General features: G+C 37.7%; 1 protein-coding gene across 1 annotated transcript in view; it reads left to right on the top strand.

Moving 5' to 3' along the window:
- Positions 1-17998, top strand: part of LOC138717806 (prolyl endopeptidase) — a 105002-nt gene extending 87004 nt beyond the window's left edge. Inside the window, exons 11-15 of the mRNA XM_069851661.1 lie at positions 1723-1859; positions 7753-7847; positions 10745-10876; positions 15153-15309; positions 17457-17998. Of these exons, the coding sequence (XP_069707762.1) occupies positions 1723-1859; positions 7753-7847; positions 10745-10876; positions 15153-15309; positions 17457-17751 (816 nt within the window). The 3' untranslated portion in view covers positions 17752-17998. The remainder of the gene's footprint in view (positions 1-1722; positions 1860-7752; positions 7848-10744; positions 10877-15152; positions 15310-17456) is intronic.
- The last annotated feature ends 3607 nt before the right edge of the window (positions 17999-21605 follow it).

Genomic DNA, 21605 nt, shown 5'->3' with positions numbered 1-21605 from the left:
AAATGTGGTTTCATTTGAAATTTCTCACATTTCCATAGCAATAATTAAACTAAAATTAAATGCAGTTATTTTGTTTTCAACATGCCGTGGATTTACATGTTTCACATTACAAGCAATGCTCAGAATAAATGTGTTGCACAGGTTCGTATTACTGTTGAGATTCATGTGTTATAAAAATAGATCCTGTTGACCATATGATTATAAAGTGTGGTAGGTTTATTTCCTTTAAAAGCACAGAGGTTATAAACATGCCACAAAATGGTAAGAATGTCATTCCTCATTTACTTCTCCTTTGTTCTGATTAGACAAGAAGCTGCAAGTAATGATGCTAAAACCAAAGCAATGAAACATAGTCAGCCAGAACTTCACAACAAGCAGTAAACTGCATTCACACCCACATGGTTTGCTTGACTGGCAAAATAAAGCGCTCTGGGTCCTGAATTAGAGCAGGCAGGCAGATACATGCATCAAAATAAGAAGATACAGAAACTCTGTTAAGCAATTGCAGTATGCGCACGGAATTTAGCTGTTAAGATCACACAGTGCTGTAGAAGTAATAGAAAGACATATGAAAACATGTACTATGTGGATAATTTGTGGGGTTTGAGCTGTTTTCCTGAAAGGCAGAAGGTAGTTCGGTTGTCTTGCCGAATGGGTTTTGGGGGTTCTACAGCATTAGGGTCTTGTTTCTAGCTGCTTGGTAAAAATGTACTGAAAATATACTGAGGCCTACAGAAGTTTCTGTCTTATGTTACTGTCCTCCTGAGACAATGCTTAGTCCCCATTTGCTGGATACAGACTTGCTTTGGTGAATTTCTGCTGCATGTACAAGTGTTGAGTAGTCATATTTTTGCTGTTATCACAGGACTTAGTGAGAAACAGTGTCTTCAGCTATTCAAAGTTTACTCTTTTAACTTGAGTCTGGTGTGTAGAGTGACTCTGTTGAAAAATATTGTTGATGCCAATGTATTTGTACTGAAACCAAAATACTGTGACTTTTTAAATATCTTTGGCCTTCTGCCTGTGATTTAATGTGTGTTTTTATAAGCAAAGACTGCTACATCAACTGGTACAAAGGAATTCTTTGGGATTTCAGTGGCATAAGATGAGATCTTCAGAGAGTTTTGCATATTTATTTGGTAGTAACTTAACTCTCTGTTATCCAAAAAAATGTGATATTTAGTGGGGTGTTACTAAGCGACCACCCTACCATGAGCTTCTTTCTTCTCTGTCCTCTGTTCTCTAGTGTCTGAAATTTTGATTTTTTAAAAAGGAGAAGTTTTTAGAAATCGTGATTTTAGATTGGAAGTCTAGGTTTAGTTCTGTTCATCCTTCTTGTCATCTCAGTCTTTGCTGCTTTCATATATGATGAACCATGCAGTTCTTGCATTTTCACAATGCCAGTCTTCTCTTGCAAAAAACTGTATTGGTTTTGTAGTATTTTCTTAAACCCCCTTGTATGTAGAACCAGTGGATAAAATACATAAAAATTATACTGTCGTATCCTTTGTGTTGTCTTATTTTGATGCATTTTCCAGAGCTATTCAGCCACCAAGCAGGTGATGGCCATCACGGAACCTGACCCAGGCAACTGTTGCAGATTCCTTGGAACATTTTACCCATTGGACACTGTGGAAGTCGTTGCCTCTGATTCTTTTTAGTAGCAGTTGTAGAGAGCTGTGACAATAATAACATTTCATATTTCTTTTTCTCTTGTCTTAGGTTTTCTACCCTAGCAAAGATGGTACTAAGATCCCAATGTTTATTATCCATAAGAAAGGAATTAAACTGGATGGCTCTCACCCTGCCTTCTTGTATGGATATGGAGGTTTCAACATATCAATTACACCAAGCTACAGGTAAGCAGAGTAATTTATACCCTCTTCTGAAGTATCTGGTGTTAACAGCTGTCACAGACTGAGGGCGGGGTGGACTGTGGATCTTATGGAGTAACACATTTCAGGTGCCTGAGAAGTAACATGGGGGCCATAAGGACTGCACATCTGTCTCCAAGCATCATTTGTCTGTTTTGTTAGTTCTGAATTCAAGGGTTTTACCCAAGGTCACAGAAAGACCTATGTCAGAGCAGAGAAGTCCTGTGAGGTTCAACAGAAAATCATATGGACATGTCTTAAGTAAGGATTTGAGCCCTTTCCTGAACTAATAACATAAGAAGTTATCTTTTCCAAGTTATACAATTGCCTAAAACATTATAGGAAATAAAATAGTTGTTTAAATGAATGTATATTGGCTGTATTTTCATATTATACTTGTAAGGAAATTACATTGGAAGCAAAATCCTACTCTGTTCCTTAATGATCAGGGAAGATTGTCTTGAGATACGTATGATGTGGGCTTTGCAAATGCAGAGCAATGCATTGTAAACCAAATATGCTATGTGCAAATCAGGATTTCTAGCCCTCAAAAGCCATAATCTCTATTGTATAGATGATCTCCTTAAAAACAAGGCTTATTTCTTCAGCAAGGGAATTTGAATATAGACTTACCAAAAGGCAGTGATTGGCTGTAATACCCAAGAAATGCTTCTAGGCAACAGGAGGAAAACAGAAATGCAAAGGACTGAATGGGGAGCAGTTTTTCAGATTATACAAGAGCAGCTCACCAACACAAAAATAATCTATTATGAAACCATCCTGTTAAGTTCAGGTGCTACTCATCTTGCTTTAGAGTCAGAACATTTTAAGAAATCCTTTGTAGTGCTTGCTTTTCCAGGTCACTGTGATTGTATTAATAAATAGCATTTACAGTTTATCATCCTTTCTAGCAAATACCTTGTCTAACAATGGGCTTCCCATCTTGTGTGCTATAATTATTTGTAAGCTTTTTATATGCCTTGTAAAGCTACATTTTTAATTGCCCTTGGGTTTTGAGAGGCAGAATTATATAATCAGAATAGTTTCTAAATTCCTTTTTAGATTAGGTTCAAGCACTGATTTATTACAATTTATTGTAGATGCTGAAAACTGTGATAAAACTATCCATGTTTTATTTTTTTAAAGTAAATACGTATCTGTTGATTTAAGGTAAATTTTCATGTAATGCTGACATGAGCTGGCTGCTGGTAAAAGGAGATGGTGTCTCACAGTGACTTCTTCCACCTCCCATCCATTGGGCCTGGTGTTTGCTGGAACCTTTGCTAAGCTGATTTGCCTCTCACGAATGACAGAAAACTAACCCAACAAAATAGAGTGGATGGTTTTCTGCCACTGTGGCAAGTTGAAGATTGACTCCCATAGGAGTCCAGTGAAGAGCAGCAAGAGGGTGCAGCTTATGGTCAGAAGAGAGGAGGATGAGGGGTGGGCACAGTGACCCAGTCTTCCTGAACCCTGTGAAACATTATTTATACAGTTCGTGAAATAGGAATATGAACCTGTCCCTTTAAAGTAAATGCTTTAGAGAGAACTATCATTCACCTCCACATCAAAATACATTATCCCTCTGAAAAGGTAAGTAAAACACGGTTCGCCACACCTCCCGCCTCATTCTCTCCCTATAATATCAACTCATCCCTTCTCAATCTTTGTCTTTCTAAAAGAAAAATAAGGAAAGCCAAAGCCTTCAAATGCATCTTCATTATTAATAACCTGAGAATTGAGTAGTCACTGAGGAAGCATGTTCCAAAAGCAGGCCTGCAAGATCAGGGGAAGGAAATTGTAATAGAGAATTTATGCCAGAAAGGCAGGACATCCAGTTCCCCCTTTAACTGGCAGATTCAAGTAATGTTTGACTACATCTCTATTATTATATGATGCAGTATTCCACAGTTAGTTTGCATGTCCAAGTGCTGCTCCAGCCACAGCCTAGCGCCACAATTCAGTCACTTTTTTGTAGGTGACCATAGGCATGAGTACTAGAAAGCAGCCGTGAGATGGTCGAGGCCGAGGCTTACTGCATGGTTCACCTGGTTCTGAGCTGAGATGTAGCTATGGAAATGCAAACGAGTAGTAGCCTGCTTACCTTTAAACAAACAAACAAGCAGAAGTTCCTGGAGAAATGCTCCTGATTTTTTGTTTCAACTTAAGGCTCCTACAACATTTCACAAAGCGTTCTGTCTTCTTTCCAGTGATTCATTTTTGTCTTTTATTTCTTCAAGTCAATACAATGTTTTCTCACTGGTGTTTCACACCCATTAACATGAGGCAGCTCTGTGGCTTGGGAAGCTTATTTCTGCTTAACTCAGGAACTGATATTGCATTTCATTTATTCTCCAATACAAAAAAAATGAAAATGGAGTCCTTTTCACTGAAAGCAATGGAAGCAAACCAACAGGCTGGAGGATCCAGAAATAACTATGAAAATTATAGGCCAAAGTCATTAAGTCAGTTACAGTAGTGGTTTATTTTTGAATACAAGCATGCATCTTTTATATGCTCCTCCAGACTGAAGAGCTGCATTTGGTAGCATTTTGAATATGATGCCCGCTAGAGCACTGTCATTAATTATGCAGCCTGCATAGCAAGTGCAAGTTAAAGCTGATGGAACTGTCAGCAGTGGCTTGGCAGAGCTGCTTGGGAAATGCCATCCCAAACCCACCACTAATGCCTCAGATTCAGCTAATTACCCTGCAGCAACCACCGTGTTTCCCTTCACTGTTCTGTATGTGTCTCTGTAGATACAGAGAAGCAGTTTCTAATGCATCCTGGAATACAGCTGACTGCGAAGCAGACTGTGAAATTGCATTTCACTGCCACAGGGCCAGGTTGTACGAAGCCTTTAAGCAAAAAGCTGGTGCAGGGAAAGGCCAGAGGAAGGTCAGGCAACACAGCAGCCAGGGTGCAGAGTGCAAGATTACTCTTCTGGTTTCTTTGTTGCTGTGCCCTTCTGCTCCACAAAAGGCAAGAAAGAACCAGATTCAGTGACTCAGTATTTTTTCCCTGTCACCAGTGCCCTAGCCTGCATTCCTGTCAGCTGTAATATCTGACAGCAGGTCAGTAATTCTGGCAAAGTATTCTTGTTCCTTACATTGTTCTATACTGTTAAAAACAATACCTGTCTTCTTGTTTTTTGTGTTATGCTTCTTAAGAGTGATAGTGTCTGGAAGGAGCTCTCCAGGGAAGTAACTGTCTTCTGCTCCCTCCACTGGCTCCTTCCTGACCCCATTTCCCTTGCTCCTTTTCTTTACACTGCTCCCAGGAGAGAAGGAAAACCAGGAATAATGCACTAAAGGCTACAGAAACTGTTGGGAAGAGCAGGGAGCCAGACTTGCCTCTGCAGAATGAGGTATTTTGTAGGCATCCAGAGTGAATGGGCAGTTTGCTGTAACTAAGACACCCAAGTTGGCTTGGAATCAATTCTGGAAGCAATCACTTGGAATTTTTACTTTTTTAAAAAGTTAATGAGTGCTGGTAATATGCGTGATAAAACATAGCTTCTTGGACTTAGCAGTCACTTTGAGAAAGGCTGTTATAATCTCTACACATATCTGCCTCGAAGGATTGGTCAACTTTAGGGCCTGACTTGCTTTACGACTAACCATACTAGAGTGGGTATTAATTGTCGTTGGCAGTGACATTACTGGATGTATATGTTTGGGTTTATGGGGTAATGCTTTCTGAAGTGTCTAAATCACAGTAGTATTGCTGGGAGTGAGCACAGATATACTAAACTTTATTTATAATCTTGGTAGTATAATGGTTGTTACCAGACTCTGGATTTTATACCATTGAAAGTCTGTGCAACAGAAAATTTGTTTGCTTATAGAAACAGAGTTTAGTTTCCTCTAATGCTTATTGCATATCTGATGAGATCTTAGAGGCACTTAGACTCCTTCAAAAGTTATCATCAAGGTACCATCCCTGTTACGGGAGTCCATGGACAGGATAGGATGCACTCAGTACTTTGGTTTTGCATTGCTCACAGATTCTTTACTGGTGGAATATGCTGATCCCTCAGATGGGCAGTTTCTTCCAGCAGATGGAAGAGGATGGACTCTGTTCAGGATTTTTTTATTTTTTAAATATTCTCTGGCAGCATATTTGGGTAGCAAGCTCTTACCTTACTTGGAATTCCTGTACTTGCTATATTTGATTACTAGGAGATTAAGTTTGTACCGAAAGGTTTCTATTAGTTTTGTTTGGAACAGAGACGGGGAAAAAAAGTGCAGAATATTCTGCAAGGTTTGGCTCTTACATACCAAAAATTAAGAAGCCACAGTCTCATGAATCAACCTACTATCAGGCTACTCCACATTGGCTGTGCAGCAGCGCATTGAAACTAGGCATCCTGGAGTTTGGCAGACTAGGGTGCTCTGACCTTTCCACAGCGTGTGTATGGAATATTGATCTTGCATCTGATCAGCATGTCACAGCAATCTAAAGAAAATACAATTCACAGTGATGGAGTTCAGAATTGATTTTACAGGTACAAAGATAATTCATGCTTCCTGAGGCATCTAATGGCTGCAGATAACCAGCCAAAGTGAAAATTTTTCCTTTGATGGATTAAGAAAACAGAAAAATCTCTGTTCAGTTATCCTTAGGCTTTTCTTCTTGTTTCCTTAATCCTTAGTATATACTCCCAAGAACAAGTGCCAGTATATAGATAATTGCTTTGGGAAGTGTGAAAAATATACCTGTTTGGATGCTACATCCATGTGATACACACTGTAAGAGTGTCTTTCAAGATGTTTCTGATAAGCAATAGGGCGACTTCAAGGTAAAAAGGCCAAATCCTTTTTTGCTCTCATAGTTGAACAGGATTGATTTCTGCAGGCAGTGGTTTCTTGTGTGAGCAAAGATTTCAAGCAAATAAGAAATATAAACCTACTAGAGGAAAAAGAAAGACTTGATAGGATTAAACTTGAATATTTTACTGGTCTTTTCCACATGTGTGGTTTGCCATCTGCAACTTCTGCTATGTTAAGCTACTGCCTCAACAGATCAGAGATCTATTTTACTTAATGGTTAAGTATCATTTCAATTACTCCAGTCCTTTTTGACATGTTATCAGTAGCTTTGATACTTTTTCAATTTGGCATGTAAGGAAAAAAAACTATGGTACTTTAGCTTTCAGTCAGGTTCCAGAGATGGATACTAGGGAGACAGAATTTGTAATTTTATTTTTTACTGTTTGTCTTGTATTTAGTGACAGAAGTGGCGAATAAATAAAAGGGGCATTGGCCAGAACTTGATTGCAGACCCCAGCACGAAACAGTGACAAAAGCAGAGTTTTTCTTTGCAAACGCAGCTTTATAAAGGCCCCCCAAAAATTACATTAAGCAGAAGTTGAAAAGGTGTGCTCATAAACAAAGATAAAGTGCTGATCTTAAGTCTTATTTCTTTGCTTTCTTAATTTGGGCTAAGCCTTCCTTTGCTCTCTGAAAAAGCAGAGGACCTATGGAAGAGGAACAGTTCAGCAAGCTATGGGGGTCCAGTGGTACTGTGTACCTCTAGTCCTCATGCTGAAGGCTTTGAAGATAATTAAAAGTGGTGGCATGTCCGTAGAGAAATCTTCTGTTATCTTCACTCATCACTCTCCTTCAAAGTGCAGAACTAAAGAAGGAAGAATGGACCAGCACTGGTTCCTTCCTCTCCCGACACTGCAAAGGGTTTAATTTCCATGGATAGCCATTGAAAAAAGCCTGACTACTCGGATTTGCCATCAAGGGGGAGTTCATTCATGATTTCATCATTGATTTTAGAGAATATCTTTCTCTCAAAGTTTTTTTTAAAAAGTAATAGGGATATAAAAATTGGAAATTAAAAATAATCCTTTATCTGTTTGCTTTTTCAGTGTGTCGAGACTTATTTTTGTGCGACATCTAGGAGGTGTTCTGGCAGTGGCAAACATCAGGGGTGGTGGTGAATATGGAGAGACCTGGCACAAAGGTAAATCAGTCCAAGTAGAGGAATAAAACTGAAGACTTAACAATGGAAATTACATTTTCTCTTCACTCCCTGTTCTATACTCACATCATCTTTTGCCTTTTGCTCCGTAGAAAAGTAAAGTATTTCCTGCCTCTTTTGTTAGATCTGTACATTGTCTAGTGTTGTCTGTTGGTTTTCCTTAGATTGTCTTAATTTTTGCAACCTAATTAAAAAGAGTTTTGCACAAACACAATGTTTTCCAAGAAAATTATTGTGGTTATTTAAGCACTATCAAGTTCCCTAAACTTAAGGATTTGAAAGTGTGGTTATTTTTTTTGAAAATCTGTTCAGGATAATGTCTACTTTGCAGGAGATCTGGTTTGCTTTCCCACACCTGTGTTATTATTTGCAGGTGTACATGGCACCTCATTTCTAGATGACCAAGACAACAGCAGTATTTAGACTGTCTTTATATCACACAAAAAAGGAAACCTTTTGCGGAACCTTACAGAAGGTGTGAAGTTCAGAGTACTAAATTTAACTTCCAGATTGTTTTTGCATAGTTTATAGGTAGATCTTTTTTAATATTTGATGAACGTGATTGATGTTCGTAGGAAAACAGTCAGCTCCCTAAGTCCAGTAACATGTCATCCCCCTCCACACTGTCTTCAGGGATCTAATTTCTTGTAGGCAGGCTTTTGACCTTTTTGGCTTTTTTAAGCTGACTTCTATGCTGTGGGGAAACCAGGTCACTCACTACAAAACCCTGTCAATCTCTTTTCCCCTTTTCTTAATAGCTTTGTTGTATTTCTGTCCATGTTTTTCTCATGCAATCCTTGCCTTAATCCTTTGATTGTCTCTTCACTTGCCTTATTGTTGACAATTTTCTGCATCCCTTCACCAGAGGAAAAAGCTGGAAAAAGTCCTACTTGTCTCTATAACATACCCATCATTATTTAATGGTGATACCTTATTTGCACCCCAGGAATCTGGTAGTTAAGTTGCTGGAGATGTCAGGAAGGCAAATGCACAAAAACAAGTGCTGCAATTTGCCATGGGGGTAATCCATGCAAACTTTTTATCAAACAAAAACGCTATTCCCAGATCATTACATCTTGGTTTTACTATTTCATCTGTGGTAACTTTTTGCCTGGGTCATTTCCTCACAATTGAGTTAAGTATGTCATAGTTTCATAAATAGAAGGTATATATGCTTGCTGATACAGGATATTATTGCTAAAGATGAAGTATCCTTCATTCATTTTATTTTGCTGATTGGTTTGTAATAGATTTTAATAAAATTTATCTTAATATGATAATGCTTCTTTGGTCCACCTGTTTCCTGCCTAATTTTGATTGAAGTGTTTTATTGCAGTTGTATAATAAGATATGCATCTGATCTTTGTTAATTCCAGAAGCAATTAGAGAAATCTGTTTACTTAGATGTAATTGTATAGATAGGATCCTGATCTTACACCAGACCTGAAATTTGAGCGAAGAGTAAGATTTATTTCTCCTTTATTCCCACACCTTTGAAGACTTTTGCATTGTTTCAGTATGTCTCTGTTTAATGGTCTTGTTAATGTGAGAATGACATGTATTTGTTAAACAGAAAATGAAAAATTTACTGGTCCTAGTTCTACAAGATCTGTATGACCAAATGTCAGAGTTATCTTATCAAACTTTTGCAAAATAGAAATAAAGCACCCAGTGTTAACTGGGTGTCTAGGATCACTGGCTGGACAAAGGAAGTAAAGAGACATGTCAGATTATACCTGATCTCACTTAGTTCAGGGTAGAATTAAGTCCCCTGGAGGTTCCTGGACCACAGTGGAAGCCTAAAGAAATTAGCCTAGAATAAACATCCAGCTTTTAAACAAAGAAGGAACTGGAGTTTGACTTGTGCATCCATTGAACCCTTGCTATGCTGGACCACACCTTTGCTACAGTAATGTGAGCATTTTCTTCCTAGTTTCCATTTTGTACTAGCATTTAATTGCATAAGAAAGAACATAACCACATCTTAAGGCAGAATAACCCTCAAGGAGAAGCCAGTTTTAGTCTCTTGCCAAACAAGCATCTAAAGCAGGAAGATTATAAGATTTGGCCAGCTGTGAGTTCTCTAGATTGATATTATTCTGCTCTAATCATTGAAAGATTATAGGGCAGAACCATCATTTTCCTTTCCTATCTTATTCTGCAAAATTTTTTGTTTTGAGAACTGGAAGTCTTACTGATGATGCCATCTGGACCTACATTTTCAGTCATGATTTATTCCTCATCACGTTTGGAATTTTGTTCAACAGGATGGCAGTGTCTTAAGCATTTCCATATTGGTAGTTAATTAACAAAATTTCAAATCAAGATGCAGCTCTGTAGTCCCTTTTTGACCACAGATGTATATCATCTGATTTGAAAAGAACCAACGGGAAGAAAAAAGTAAATTACCAGCCACATTTTCTAAGTCCAGGAATTCCGAAGTGCTTATTTTATATACTGTATTTTATAAGTTGAAGCTTTGTTGCCTTAAGAAACTGTCACTGAGTTTAGTGCTGGTGAAGTCCCATTAGATCAAACCTCAAGTGGATTGTTTGTGGTCATTTTGTATATATTTTGCAATGTAAAGCTTTTAGCTTTAATTTCACTGGTTAGGAACATTACTTGGCACTCACTCCACAGTATTAGGTATGTATTATTCAGAGTTTCTGAAAGCATCACTATTTATTGACAGAACTATCTTATACCCTCTCTGTGTTGAAAGAATCTATCATTTTGCTGTCCTTCTAAGCTACATAAATTATAAAAATGTTCATGAAACTGGAATTGTTCCCAGGTATTTTTGCACACGTGTTTTTTCTGAAGATTTGTTGTCAAATGGATTTTATGTTATCAACTGATTTGTTTTATTTGTGTGCTAGGTGGTATCTTGGCCAACAAACAAAATTGCTTTGATGACTTTCAGTGCGCTGCAGAATACCTCATCAAAGAAGGCTACACATCCCCAAAGAAGCTGACTATTAATGGAGGCTCAAATGGGGGCCTCTTAGTTGGTAAGAATTGCTCATTTATTTCCTGGCTTTGGTGCTGGGTTTATCAAAGTAACCAGACAAAAAATTATGAGAACCTCTTTTCAAAAGTTGCCAGCATGTCAATGCATTTATATATCAGGTGTTAAATGTACACAATTGTACTTCATTTGCAGTTTGCATACAACACTGAGGTTCTGCAGTCTCTAGCAAGGGCTCACTGTTAAAAGCCACACTTAGAATTACTGTCTTGTATGGTAGAGCTAAGTCTGCAATAGAATCACAGAGTAAGAAAGAATGCTTTAAACATATTTTTTTTCTTAAGGCTAACCATTGCAAAATAATTACTGAACAACCAGAAATCTTTTATATAGCACTGGGAAACTTTGTGTAATTTGTAGCACAAGCTAGAATTATGTGTCCTGCAAAGCTTCCTCAGAGTTTCTCATTCATTTTTTTTGTAGTCATGCATTCTTCTTCTTGGAGAGTGATTGAAAACATGACTTTTATGCATTTAAAGCCTTTGTACAAGGGACACGTAACAATTTGCCTCTACTTTTGTTGTATATTTAAAACATGACCACAAATAAAATTATGAATGTCTGTGTTGAGAAAGGTAAAATACAAGTACAGCTACTGGAAAAAATTGTGAGCTTTTAAGGGATGTATCAATGTGGCACTTTGTAAAAAATGCATCTTGTTCACATATAATTCAATGCTGTGTTTTTAAATTCAGAGAAATTAATAGCCTTCTCTTAAACAGGAAAGCTCGTGATAAAAACATCTCATTGTCTAAGCAGTACTTAAAAATATATAAAATTTATTTCTGATTAAATCCCTGTATCTCAAAGTAGTAGGAGAAAAAGGATGGTGATTTTGTTCAGTTTTGAAAGGCGAAGGAAACACAAATTAATAATATTGGGGTTTGTTTGTATCTTTTTAAAGAGTCTGAAAGGCATGTGACAGCATGACAGATTTGGACTACTTTTGAGAGGAGAAAAGCATTTCAAATTCATAAGCCACTGCTCTACAGAAAATCAGCAGATTTGCCAGGCTCACTCTTTTCTTGCTTTTCCTTTTGTAGTCTTCCTTGTTTATTTGCTGCTGAATACCGGCTTTGTTGATTTTATTTTATTTTTCAGTGAACTAGCATCCAGCATAAGAAACAGAATTTGGAGTTAATACAGTCTAAGCCACATTGGCTATTCCTGCATTCTTGTTTTTAACAAGCAGTTGTTGTAAAGATAAATAAGAAGTACCTGTAAAGTTGCAGTTTTGCTTTCTCCTTACGTGCTTCTCAGTTACAGGTGGCAGGACATATTTATGCATTGTAAATAAGAGCACCAATAGGTAAAGGATTAAAGGGGTTGCACACGATTGGGAGTGCAAGCATTGCACAAGTCAATTTTATGTGAGTATAAATATGTATTTGGAAGTGCAGGTAAACTTTCAAGATGTTACATTATATTTTATGGTTATGTGGACTTCAGTTTCAGTCAGGATGAGATTCATTCTACCCAGCTTTAGTCATCAAAAGAACTGGCTGAAAAAGTCAGCCGGGCTCCCTGTTTAGGTAAGGGGAAGCAAGTGACATCTGCAGAGTGTTCTTCATTCCAGTATGAGTCCGGTGTTAGGGATCTAGTCCTCCTGCTCTGAAAAATCTCATGTTAGAAACCTTCCCTTGCATTTGCAGATGGATTACAGTCCATCTGGATTCCCATCCTCTTGATGAGCCAGGTAGGGATTTCCTTTCACAGGGTAGAATTAGGTAAATTTAGGAAATTCTTGTAAGTGCTTTTCCATCAATGCAGGACTAAATTTTGCAATATTCATGCAGTACTAGAGACCTAAACTTGTGCTTCAGGTGCAAGGACCCACTGACAGTTCTCATTTTTTTGAAGAAAAAAATTACAAGGAAGAGCATTGTGTCTCTTCCAAAATACTGTTTCCTTTTCATCTGACTAACAGGAGATGTCTCTGAGGAGTGCAGAGCCCTAAGTTCTTGCCTCATTCAGCTGCAAAACAAGACTTCCTTGTCCTGCAGCGTGATCCCAAAGCTGAGCAGAACAGCACAGATGTGAGCTGAAAACCTCCTTCATGCAAATGCAGTGTTTGACCTTGTGTTTGCTTAGACAAGCAGTTTTGAGGTTTTGAAATCTTACTTTTGTGCTCAGTTTTAAAGTTCAAACTATGTGTAGAGGAATAAAATTAATGAATAAATTGTTGTTCCAGGTTACAGTTTATTAGTGCGTATAATTAAGTGTTATGGCTCATTAAAGGAGTGCAATGGGAATGGATGAGTGTCTCCATAAGTGATCTATTACTGAAGTAACTACTTCAGGAACTAGGAGCAGGAATTTTTTTTACAAAATTCTGAGCAACACCCAGTGCTTCAAGAGACACTCTAAAATAGAGACTAGTAAAATTATATGTTATCATAGTTGTTTTGACTTTTTTTTCCTACCAGAATATAATTTATGTTCATAAAATAACATGAAGGGGAGGGATCTGATCAAAAGCGTCATTTAAAAGTATAAAGAGCTTTTATGTGGCAGCTGTTTAAGGCACTATATATACTTTATGAAGTTGGCTCAGAAAGGACCCAGGAAGAGTTAGCATAGTTACATATCAGGGATGACCAGAAGGAAAATTGCATCCTTCAGAAAAAAGAATCATATCCAAATGAGGAAGACAGAGTAGAGCATAAACTCTGACAGGGATTGATGGATGACAGGATACTGATGAGCAAATTGCTTCTGATATAAAGATTGGCAATGAAAGCTTTCTATGCGCATCAGAAGCAGAAAGCTGGCCGGAGGATCTGTGGAACGTACAACTTAGTGAGGTATAAAAGGAGCATCAAAGAAAGAAAATGGCAGAGCAGAGCAACTAAATAGTCTGTTTGTATTGATGTTCCCTCCTGGGGAGTTCCCTGCACCGGTTTCTCTCTTTGTGGGGAATACTCTGAGGAGCTGACTCAAGCTGAAGTATCAGCAGAAGAGGTTTTGGAATAAATCAATCATATGAAAAGGAGTGTGTTGCCAGGACCAGATGGTGCACATTCAAGATCCTTAGTGAACTCTAATTTGAAATTGCAGGCTACTAAGCCTGAGTATCTGAGGAACAGAAGGGGGCAAGTGCAGTGCCAATTTTTAAATGGTTCATGGTGATCCACAAGCTGCAGATGAGTAATTCTGACTTCTCTAGTGGGCAAACCGATTGAAACCAAAAAATTAATAGCTAGCATATATGGAAGAATTTTGCAGGCTGAACTTCCATCTTGTAAATCTGTTTTTAAAGATGTGTTTACAGAGTATATATGTTTTGATAGCTGTTTAACAGGATGGCTGGACATAACTCCAACTTGGGGAAAACCTAAACAGATAGTTCAAAAGCTAATAATGTGCACAAAATATCTCCTAGTATTTGCTTAGTGTCTTTTCCCAGAGCATCTGCCAGTTGCCAAACTTATAAGCTGAACAGAGAGCTAGATGGGCCTACTGTGGTTATTTTTAAAAGATGAGACAAGCATTATTCTTAAAGAAATTGTCCCTTCCAGTAGTAGGAAGATGGAAATCATAAAAAACAAAAATACAACTGCAATTTCCTCTATTAAAATGAGGTTATTCCTCTTATTTTGTAGTAGTTTGCTTTTATCAAAAACGTTTTCAAATGGGTTTACACAGTCACTATGGAAGAAAACTTCCATCAATAAATGTAGGGCTTTGGCTCCTTAATGCCCTTTCTTTTGTTGATACTAATACTGAAAGTTTAAGCAGTGATTGATTTAGGCAGCTTCAATTCAGTAGTCCAAAAGCTCACATATTTTAAAAGTGCATTTCTCCTTTAAACCCAGTTTGCTTGTTTGGAATGCAGTTTTGAAAGAACAGCATATTTGATGCTTTCAGAACAGGGAAATAACGCTTAAGCTCTTTTGAACATGCCATCTTTGGGAGTCATAATTTTTATCCATTTGTGTATTTGCACTCAGTTTTCCTTAAAAGTCTATTTGTCTTCATATTCACTGGAATTCTTCTCCCAGTGCAATAATGTTTATGTCAGATATTTCATACTGATGCTTTTTGGCACCAGGAATTATAAGGTAAAGGATATTTCTTTTCACATTGTTTTAATGTAACATTTTTTTACATTTTTAAAATAAAAAAAAACAAAACACCTTTGAGTTTCTAAAAGACAGCTTTTCGGAAGTTGGTCATTCAGTAACTTGTCAGTGTACATTTCACTACTGAGCTTATCTCTTTAAGACATGAATACTAATAGAGTTGTTTTCCTGTTGAAGCTGCCTGTGCTAATCAGCGCCCCGACCTATTTGGTTGTGCTATTGCCCAAGTGGGAGTGATGGACATGCTCAAGTTCCACAAGTACACCATTGGCCACGCTTGGACCACTGACTATGGTTGCTCTGACTGTAAAGAACAGTTTGAATGGCTGTGCAAGTAAGTGCTTTTAAATATTCCTGTGGTTGTTAAAATGCATGTTCTGCTCAACAGCTTCAGGTTGTTGTGATCAATATCTATTCCAAGAATTACTTCATCCTTTCCCACACTGGATTTGGGGGGTTCAGCATTCCATTACAAGTCAGTTTTCCATGAAGACTATGTTCAAAGCCGTATTGAGTCAACTGGCAATATTTTGAAACACTTTGTTCTGCTAGCAGTTTCAACAACTCGTAAGGTTTTGTTTCTGAATAATGACTCTTTAGGCTGTCACAACAGAATATTCTCAAGTGAACCATTACATAAATTGTATTTTTAATGATGAGGGAGAGACAGTCATCATTGTGAATTGTATTATACATTGTGGATGGGATTTATTTGTAGGTATTGAATGGCAGTAGACCGTAAGAGGATATTAATTCATTTCTTAACTCCTTGCTGAGAGGACTGGAAAGATGATAAAACAACAAAAACAAAGTAAAAAAGCAGATGAGAGAGACAGCTGTGTGAGAACAGTAATGATCTGCTCATTGGATGTGGCTAATAATGAGTGTTAGATTAAGGACTAGAATTTTAAAACATTTTTCGAGAACCTTGTCTTCTGTTATTGCATTTTTATTCCTTTAATAATGAAGATTGACATTCCAGGAGAATGCTTCAGACTTACTAAGCTATTTGGCTGGTTTGAAATTTAATGGAGTGTTCAGATATTAAAAAGTTGTGAGCTACAAGTACATTGAGATCTAATTTGATCTAAAGCATTTATTAAAAAAAATTAATCAATGTCTAGTCCAAATACTAGATGATCAGCTGGGCCCACTGTAATTAAATTGTTTCAAAACCTCCATTGTCTAATTTAAGCTGTAAGTGGCAAACATGTTCTTGTAAATACAGTGCACAAACCAACAGATTTAATAATTCATCTTTTATCGATAGATAACTTGGACCATTTTTATAATAGTTAATATTTAATGTATTCTCTAAGTAATCATCATGATTTTGGACACTGAAACTTGCCTGCACATCTGTGAAATCAGGTATTCTGAAAAGGTAGAGTAGAAGCAAGGTTTTAAATTTGTTCTCTGATTAGGAGAAATGCATTTGTAGGAAAGAGTCATTCTGCGTCTACTTAAACGCATGCTTACTCACAAAATCTCAACACATAATTTTAGAAACATCTTTTATGGCAATACTTGAAGTATTCCTTTGCCCTCTTTTCAATAATATGGCAATTGCTTATCAAATGTAGGAAAACACAAAAAAAAAGGTATGTAATGTTGCTTAGACGTTGCCTTTACAGATACCAAAAAAATATTTAAGGCAAGTAGAGTGACATTTAGTGGCTATCGTTTCGCTTCTTTTCCAAACAAATTATAAACTGCAAATTCTCTTGCACTGTTCCTTAGATGAATATGAGAAAGCCAGGAATCTGTTAGGTTAGACATTCAAATCTCTCATGTGTTCTTGAAAAAAAATTGGACTTACATAATGAATATTCCTCCCTCAAGTGGGATATTCATTCAAAAAGAAAGCAAAGTTTCTTTCTCTATTTTGTGTCATTAACAGAGGGAACAAATAGTACCCTGCTCTTAATATAAGGAATGCAACAATATTCGTAGGTATAGCTTTGTCTAAATGAAGTGTGTGCACAGAGTATGTGCACATTTAGAGGTGGGCTAAATATTGGAGGGAGTAAATGTAATAACTGTAGAGTAGTTGTGGCTTGCCATCAGAGACTGTTTCCAAATTTACGTGGGAAGAAGCCATCCACATGCAGACCTGGACTACATACATATGCCAGGAAAAGGCCTCAATTTGTCTGTTTCTTCCCAGCAGCATGGATCCTTGGTGACAGCTTTTGCTGTAGTTTCCCTGTTGCCCATTCCTGATATTTTTGGCATTTCTGTGAGATGTATGCATCTGCCTCTCTAAAATGAATGAAATGTACTTGCTTCACATTTGAGAGTCAGAGATCAGTGGCCACTACCACATTATCAGTTTCCAGAAGTGCAGTTGTGATTTATGCAATTAAGAACTGTAGTATTTTGAGTGCTATCAAATGCCACTGTGACAAATTCAGTATGAGAGGACTTTCTTGTTGGGTCTTGAGGAAAAAAAATATGTAAACATTTGTGTGCTCTTCTCAGGTACTCTCCGCTTCACAATATCAAACTACCAGAAGAAGATGGCATCCAATATCCCTCTACGCTGCTTCTCACAGCAGACCATGATGATCGTGTGGTCCCTCTGCATTCACTTAAGTTTATTGCTACTCTGCAACACATTGTGGGCCGAAGCCGTAAACAAACCAATCCACTTCTCATCCATGTTGACACCAAGGCTGGGCATGGAGCAGGAAAGCCAACTGCTAAAGTTATAGAAGAAGTGTCAGATATGTTTGCTTTTATAGCACGATGCCTAAATCTTGATTGGATTGAATAGGCAAAATGCTTATTACTGTCTCCTGTAGAAAACAAGGGCTTTAACACCATTTAAGACCAACCAGACTACTACTCAGTGTAGTACTTACATTTAAGAACTGCAGTTTAATATTTTATTGATCCAACCTGCTATGGAGTTTTGATCTTCTGTGCTTCCCTCTGTTTGGCATTTCTTTGAGTTTCTTTTCTACTGTGTTCCAAAATACATTTTGAAATGCATGTTCAAATAAATAGCTGAGCTACTGTCAGTCCTGTTGTGATCATTTAGATTCTGGAGTAAGTGCTAGTTGAGCTTAAACGATTTTAATGTAAAACATTAAAACTTCTAAATGGTTTCAATGTATTTTATACCTATAAACTTATCCAGATCATCTGTAATTAAATGTAAGTACTGTCCAGATACAAGAACACTGAGCATACTTTACTTACAGAGTAACTTATTTAAGAATGTAAATTGAAGGTGTTCAGTGATAACCGTGAAAATACTGAAGAGACAGTAATCTGGGTAATTAAATCAAGTATTATTAAAAGCTGATATTACACGTGGTTCATAAATGTGTTGCAGTCTATAATCATGATGTTGCCAAATTGTTCTCTTTTTCCAAAGAGACTTTAAAATGTTACCTGTTTAATCTTCTGTCATTTACTTCTACTCAGAAGAGAAAATTGGAGGCTGGAAAACTTGAAGAATTCTTATATTCTTACTGTAATCTCAGCCGAGCTATAAAGATACTCTTCAACAACCCTTCTGCTGCTAGCTCTCTAGCTGTTTCTGAAGAGTAGACCAGACACGGGTTTAGAAACAAAACAATAACAGCAAAAAAAACCCACAGCGACCCAAAACCACAGCTTTGTCCAGATTGTTCAGGTTCAGTTTTTCCTGATGCCTTTGACAGAATGTTCTTTAATAAACTGAAATCTGAACATGCATATATAACCTAGTTCTGGCTGGAGAACAAAAGCTCATAGTTAGGCTCCCTAATGATTTGACACAGGCACAGTATTTGAATGGCCATTTCTTATATTTCCCATTTAGGCTGTAGAGATACAAAGAAAATGAGAGTATTTCCTGCTAGCTGTATAAACTCTGATACACTTCAGCAATTAAGGTTTAATTTTACATAGCAAAAAAGTATTCTACCAATTATTATCAGTGTTGTTGCCACTCCTGAAAACACTGCTGCTTCTCACTTTTGGGTGAACTGACATATTCTTGCAGAGTAATGCTCATAATTATATTCATTCTTAGACCCTAAGGCCTGTATTTTATCTATGGGCTCAGGAGTTTAAAGAAAAGAAACAGCATCTAAGCTGAGGAAGATGAGGGAATGGTGTTTCTGCTGATTCCCTCAAGATAGATCATCCCTCCCAAGCCTTATTATGCATAATTTGATTTTAGGAGGGAAAAAATAAAAATATTTCTGCTTTCCTGTGAAATACCACACCTAAAACTTGCATGGGATCTGGTGTTTATTTGTGATCCACAGACTTCACAGTCCTACCACATAATTTCATGGACTGATGCATCCTTATTACCACGTTGAACTAAACAATCAGAATAGGGACTTGAGAGAGAGCTTGAGTTTGGGGTTTTTTTCCCCTGTAGGCTGTGAAAACAGGGTTTAGGTTCAGTGCCTGCTTTCTCCCAGAGGGACATGAACAGCTTTCCATGATCATCTATCTGGGAATTTTGAACAGCTTCCTTGCACAGCAGAAACAGGGCACATTAGGCAGTGCCATCTCCACTTGTAACACCTCCCAGCTGTTGCATCTGGCCTGTTGATGAATATTACAGTATCATCAGGAGAGATCTTCACCTCCAAGAAGACAGCTTTGCTGCATAGGGTGTGTGAAAAACATGGTCCTCAGGTGATAAGGAAGTAGCACTGAATCGTGTTGGTGCATTGAATGCAAAGGTTTGAGCACAGACACCTCAATCATCTCTTCAGGTCTTTGTTCCTAAAAATGTGTTTCCTGGTACTCCAGCTGCTCGAACACAAAGCTCCTGGCGCAGGTTAAAAATCATTTTCCTCCTGAAGCTTTCTGCTGAAGCTGAGTTGCCTGAATGACTCAATATCGGGGCAGATAACCTGTGATGTGGTGAGTTTGGAAACTAAAATTTCTCTCTTAACTGTCAGTCAATAGTACTAAAGGTGGAACTGGCTTGTTTGAGACACCACTCACAAAATAAAAAAGTTTGTAGAATGCTGGGATCTCTATTGGGAGAACATTGTGTTTCTGTAATAGGGTCTTGATGTCAATATTTTAATCAATCTTAATCAGCTATGCCAAGTCCAGGATTCAGGTGCCAAAAAAGTGCTGTTGCAGAACCGTCCTAATAGCTGAGTTGCTCCTTTTGGTGCAGGAAGCGTCGTGCTCCAGCCAAAATCTGTAATTAACTCTGAGCAAGTAATGCTCTTGTAATATAGTGGGATTTAAAACCTTCAGGGTTTGGATTAAGTAATAAAACCTATGAAATTTCTGTTTTCAAGGTTAACTTCTCTGCAGTGAAGATGCTGTTTTATGAAGCAGCTGTGTATATGGTATCTTTTATTCCCAGTATGTGAAGCAAAATTCACTAGGTGGGCAAGATAACCTCCTGACAACTAGCTGCGTTTTCAAAGTCATCTTTCATTATAGATAAACAGATACCAATGTTTTGTGCCAAGATCAAAATGAGAAAAATCTTAAAAGTGCTGTAAGAGGCTTATGCTACATCAATGAAATTCTGGTTTTAAGCGTAAATAAATGAACTTTTTACCTATTGCTCCTTCTGGTACTCTTTACAACTAATGTGAAGATACCTTAGATGTCTTTGCTCCTACAAGAATACATCTGTATCAGAAATGATTTATGTGAAAAAGTTCAGAAGTATTTTTAAAACCTGAGAGTCTTCATATTCTTCACAGAGAGATATATTTTAATTCCTTTGCATCAGAGTTCATTCACATTCTGGTAGCAGAGGAAAAAACCAAAACCCAAACCAAAACACTGACTTCAGTTAGATGCTGCACCCTCCCCAGCAATGTAACCACCAAGATTTAGGGTGGAAGAAGGGTGGCTGGAAGAAGGACATTCAGACAGAGTTTGGAGACACCTGTTCCTGGCACCTAGGACTTCTGTTTCACCAAGATTTTCTTGACTTGACCCTAGTTTGCCATCTGTCTGTGGGAAGGCAGAAACATGAGCAGCAGTACTTTTGGATTCGATGTGGCAGGTAACAGCTTTCAAACATCTGTGTTGTCAGGTCACTTAGTTATTTTTAGCCTGAGGTAGCCCCTCAGGGTTGCATAAGGGTTTGCTAATAGTCTTCCTGACAACCTCTTGTATGAAAGGGTTTTCCAAGCTGAGTAGGATTTACAGAGGAGGGCTGAGGGAGGGACTTGTAAGCCAAGCTAATAAACAACCACACACTTTCCTGCCAAGCTCTTCCGCTTTGAAAACCTTTTGTAGACAGCTTTTGTGCAACTGCCTCTTTGTGCAGACCATCAAGGATTTGGATAGTTCATGTTGTTTGAACAGCCAGGTTTGGCAACTTTAATCATTTCTCCGTATGTTCTTTTAATTACTTCTGCCTCACTATTACTGCATGCCAGGAAAAAGAAAAAAACATCCTTCTGGCTTTTCTTTTTTTCCTTACCCTTGCAGGAAAGGGCAGTGGAATAGCCTTCCAATTCTTACGTCTCTGAAGATAACCGAAGTGTGTCCTCAAGATAACATTATTCCTGAATAGTCATTTCTGAATAACTTCATGTCTTCAATTGATTCATAGCAGAGAAATCCCAGTGATGGAGTCCCTCCATGGAAGGTGGACTAGCTACGGGCATCTGCGTGAATGAACCAGAATCTGCAGTA

The sequence above is a fragment of the Phaenicophaeus curvirostris genome, chromosome 2, assembly GCF_032191515.1.
Source record: "Phaenicophaeus curvirostris isolate KB17595 chromosome 2, BPBGC_Pcur_1.0, whole genome shotgun sequence".
In the NCBI taxonomy this organism is placed as follows: domain Eukaryota; kingdom Metazoa; phylum Chordata; class Aves; order Cuculiformes; family Cuculidae; genus Phaenicophaeus; species Phaenicophaeus curvirostris.
The sequence above is the reverse complement of the archived record's forward strand: the minus strand, read 5'-3'. Positions and strand labels throughout refer to the sequence as shown.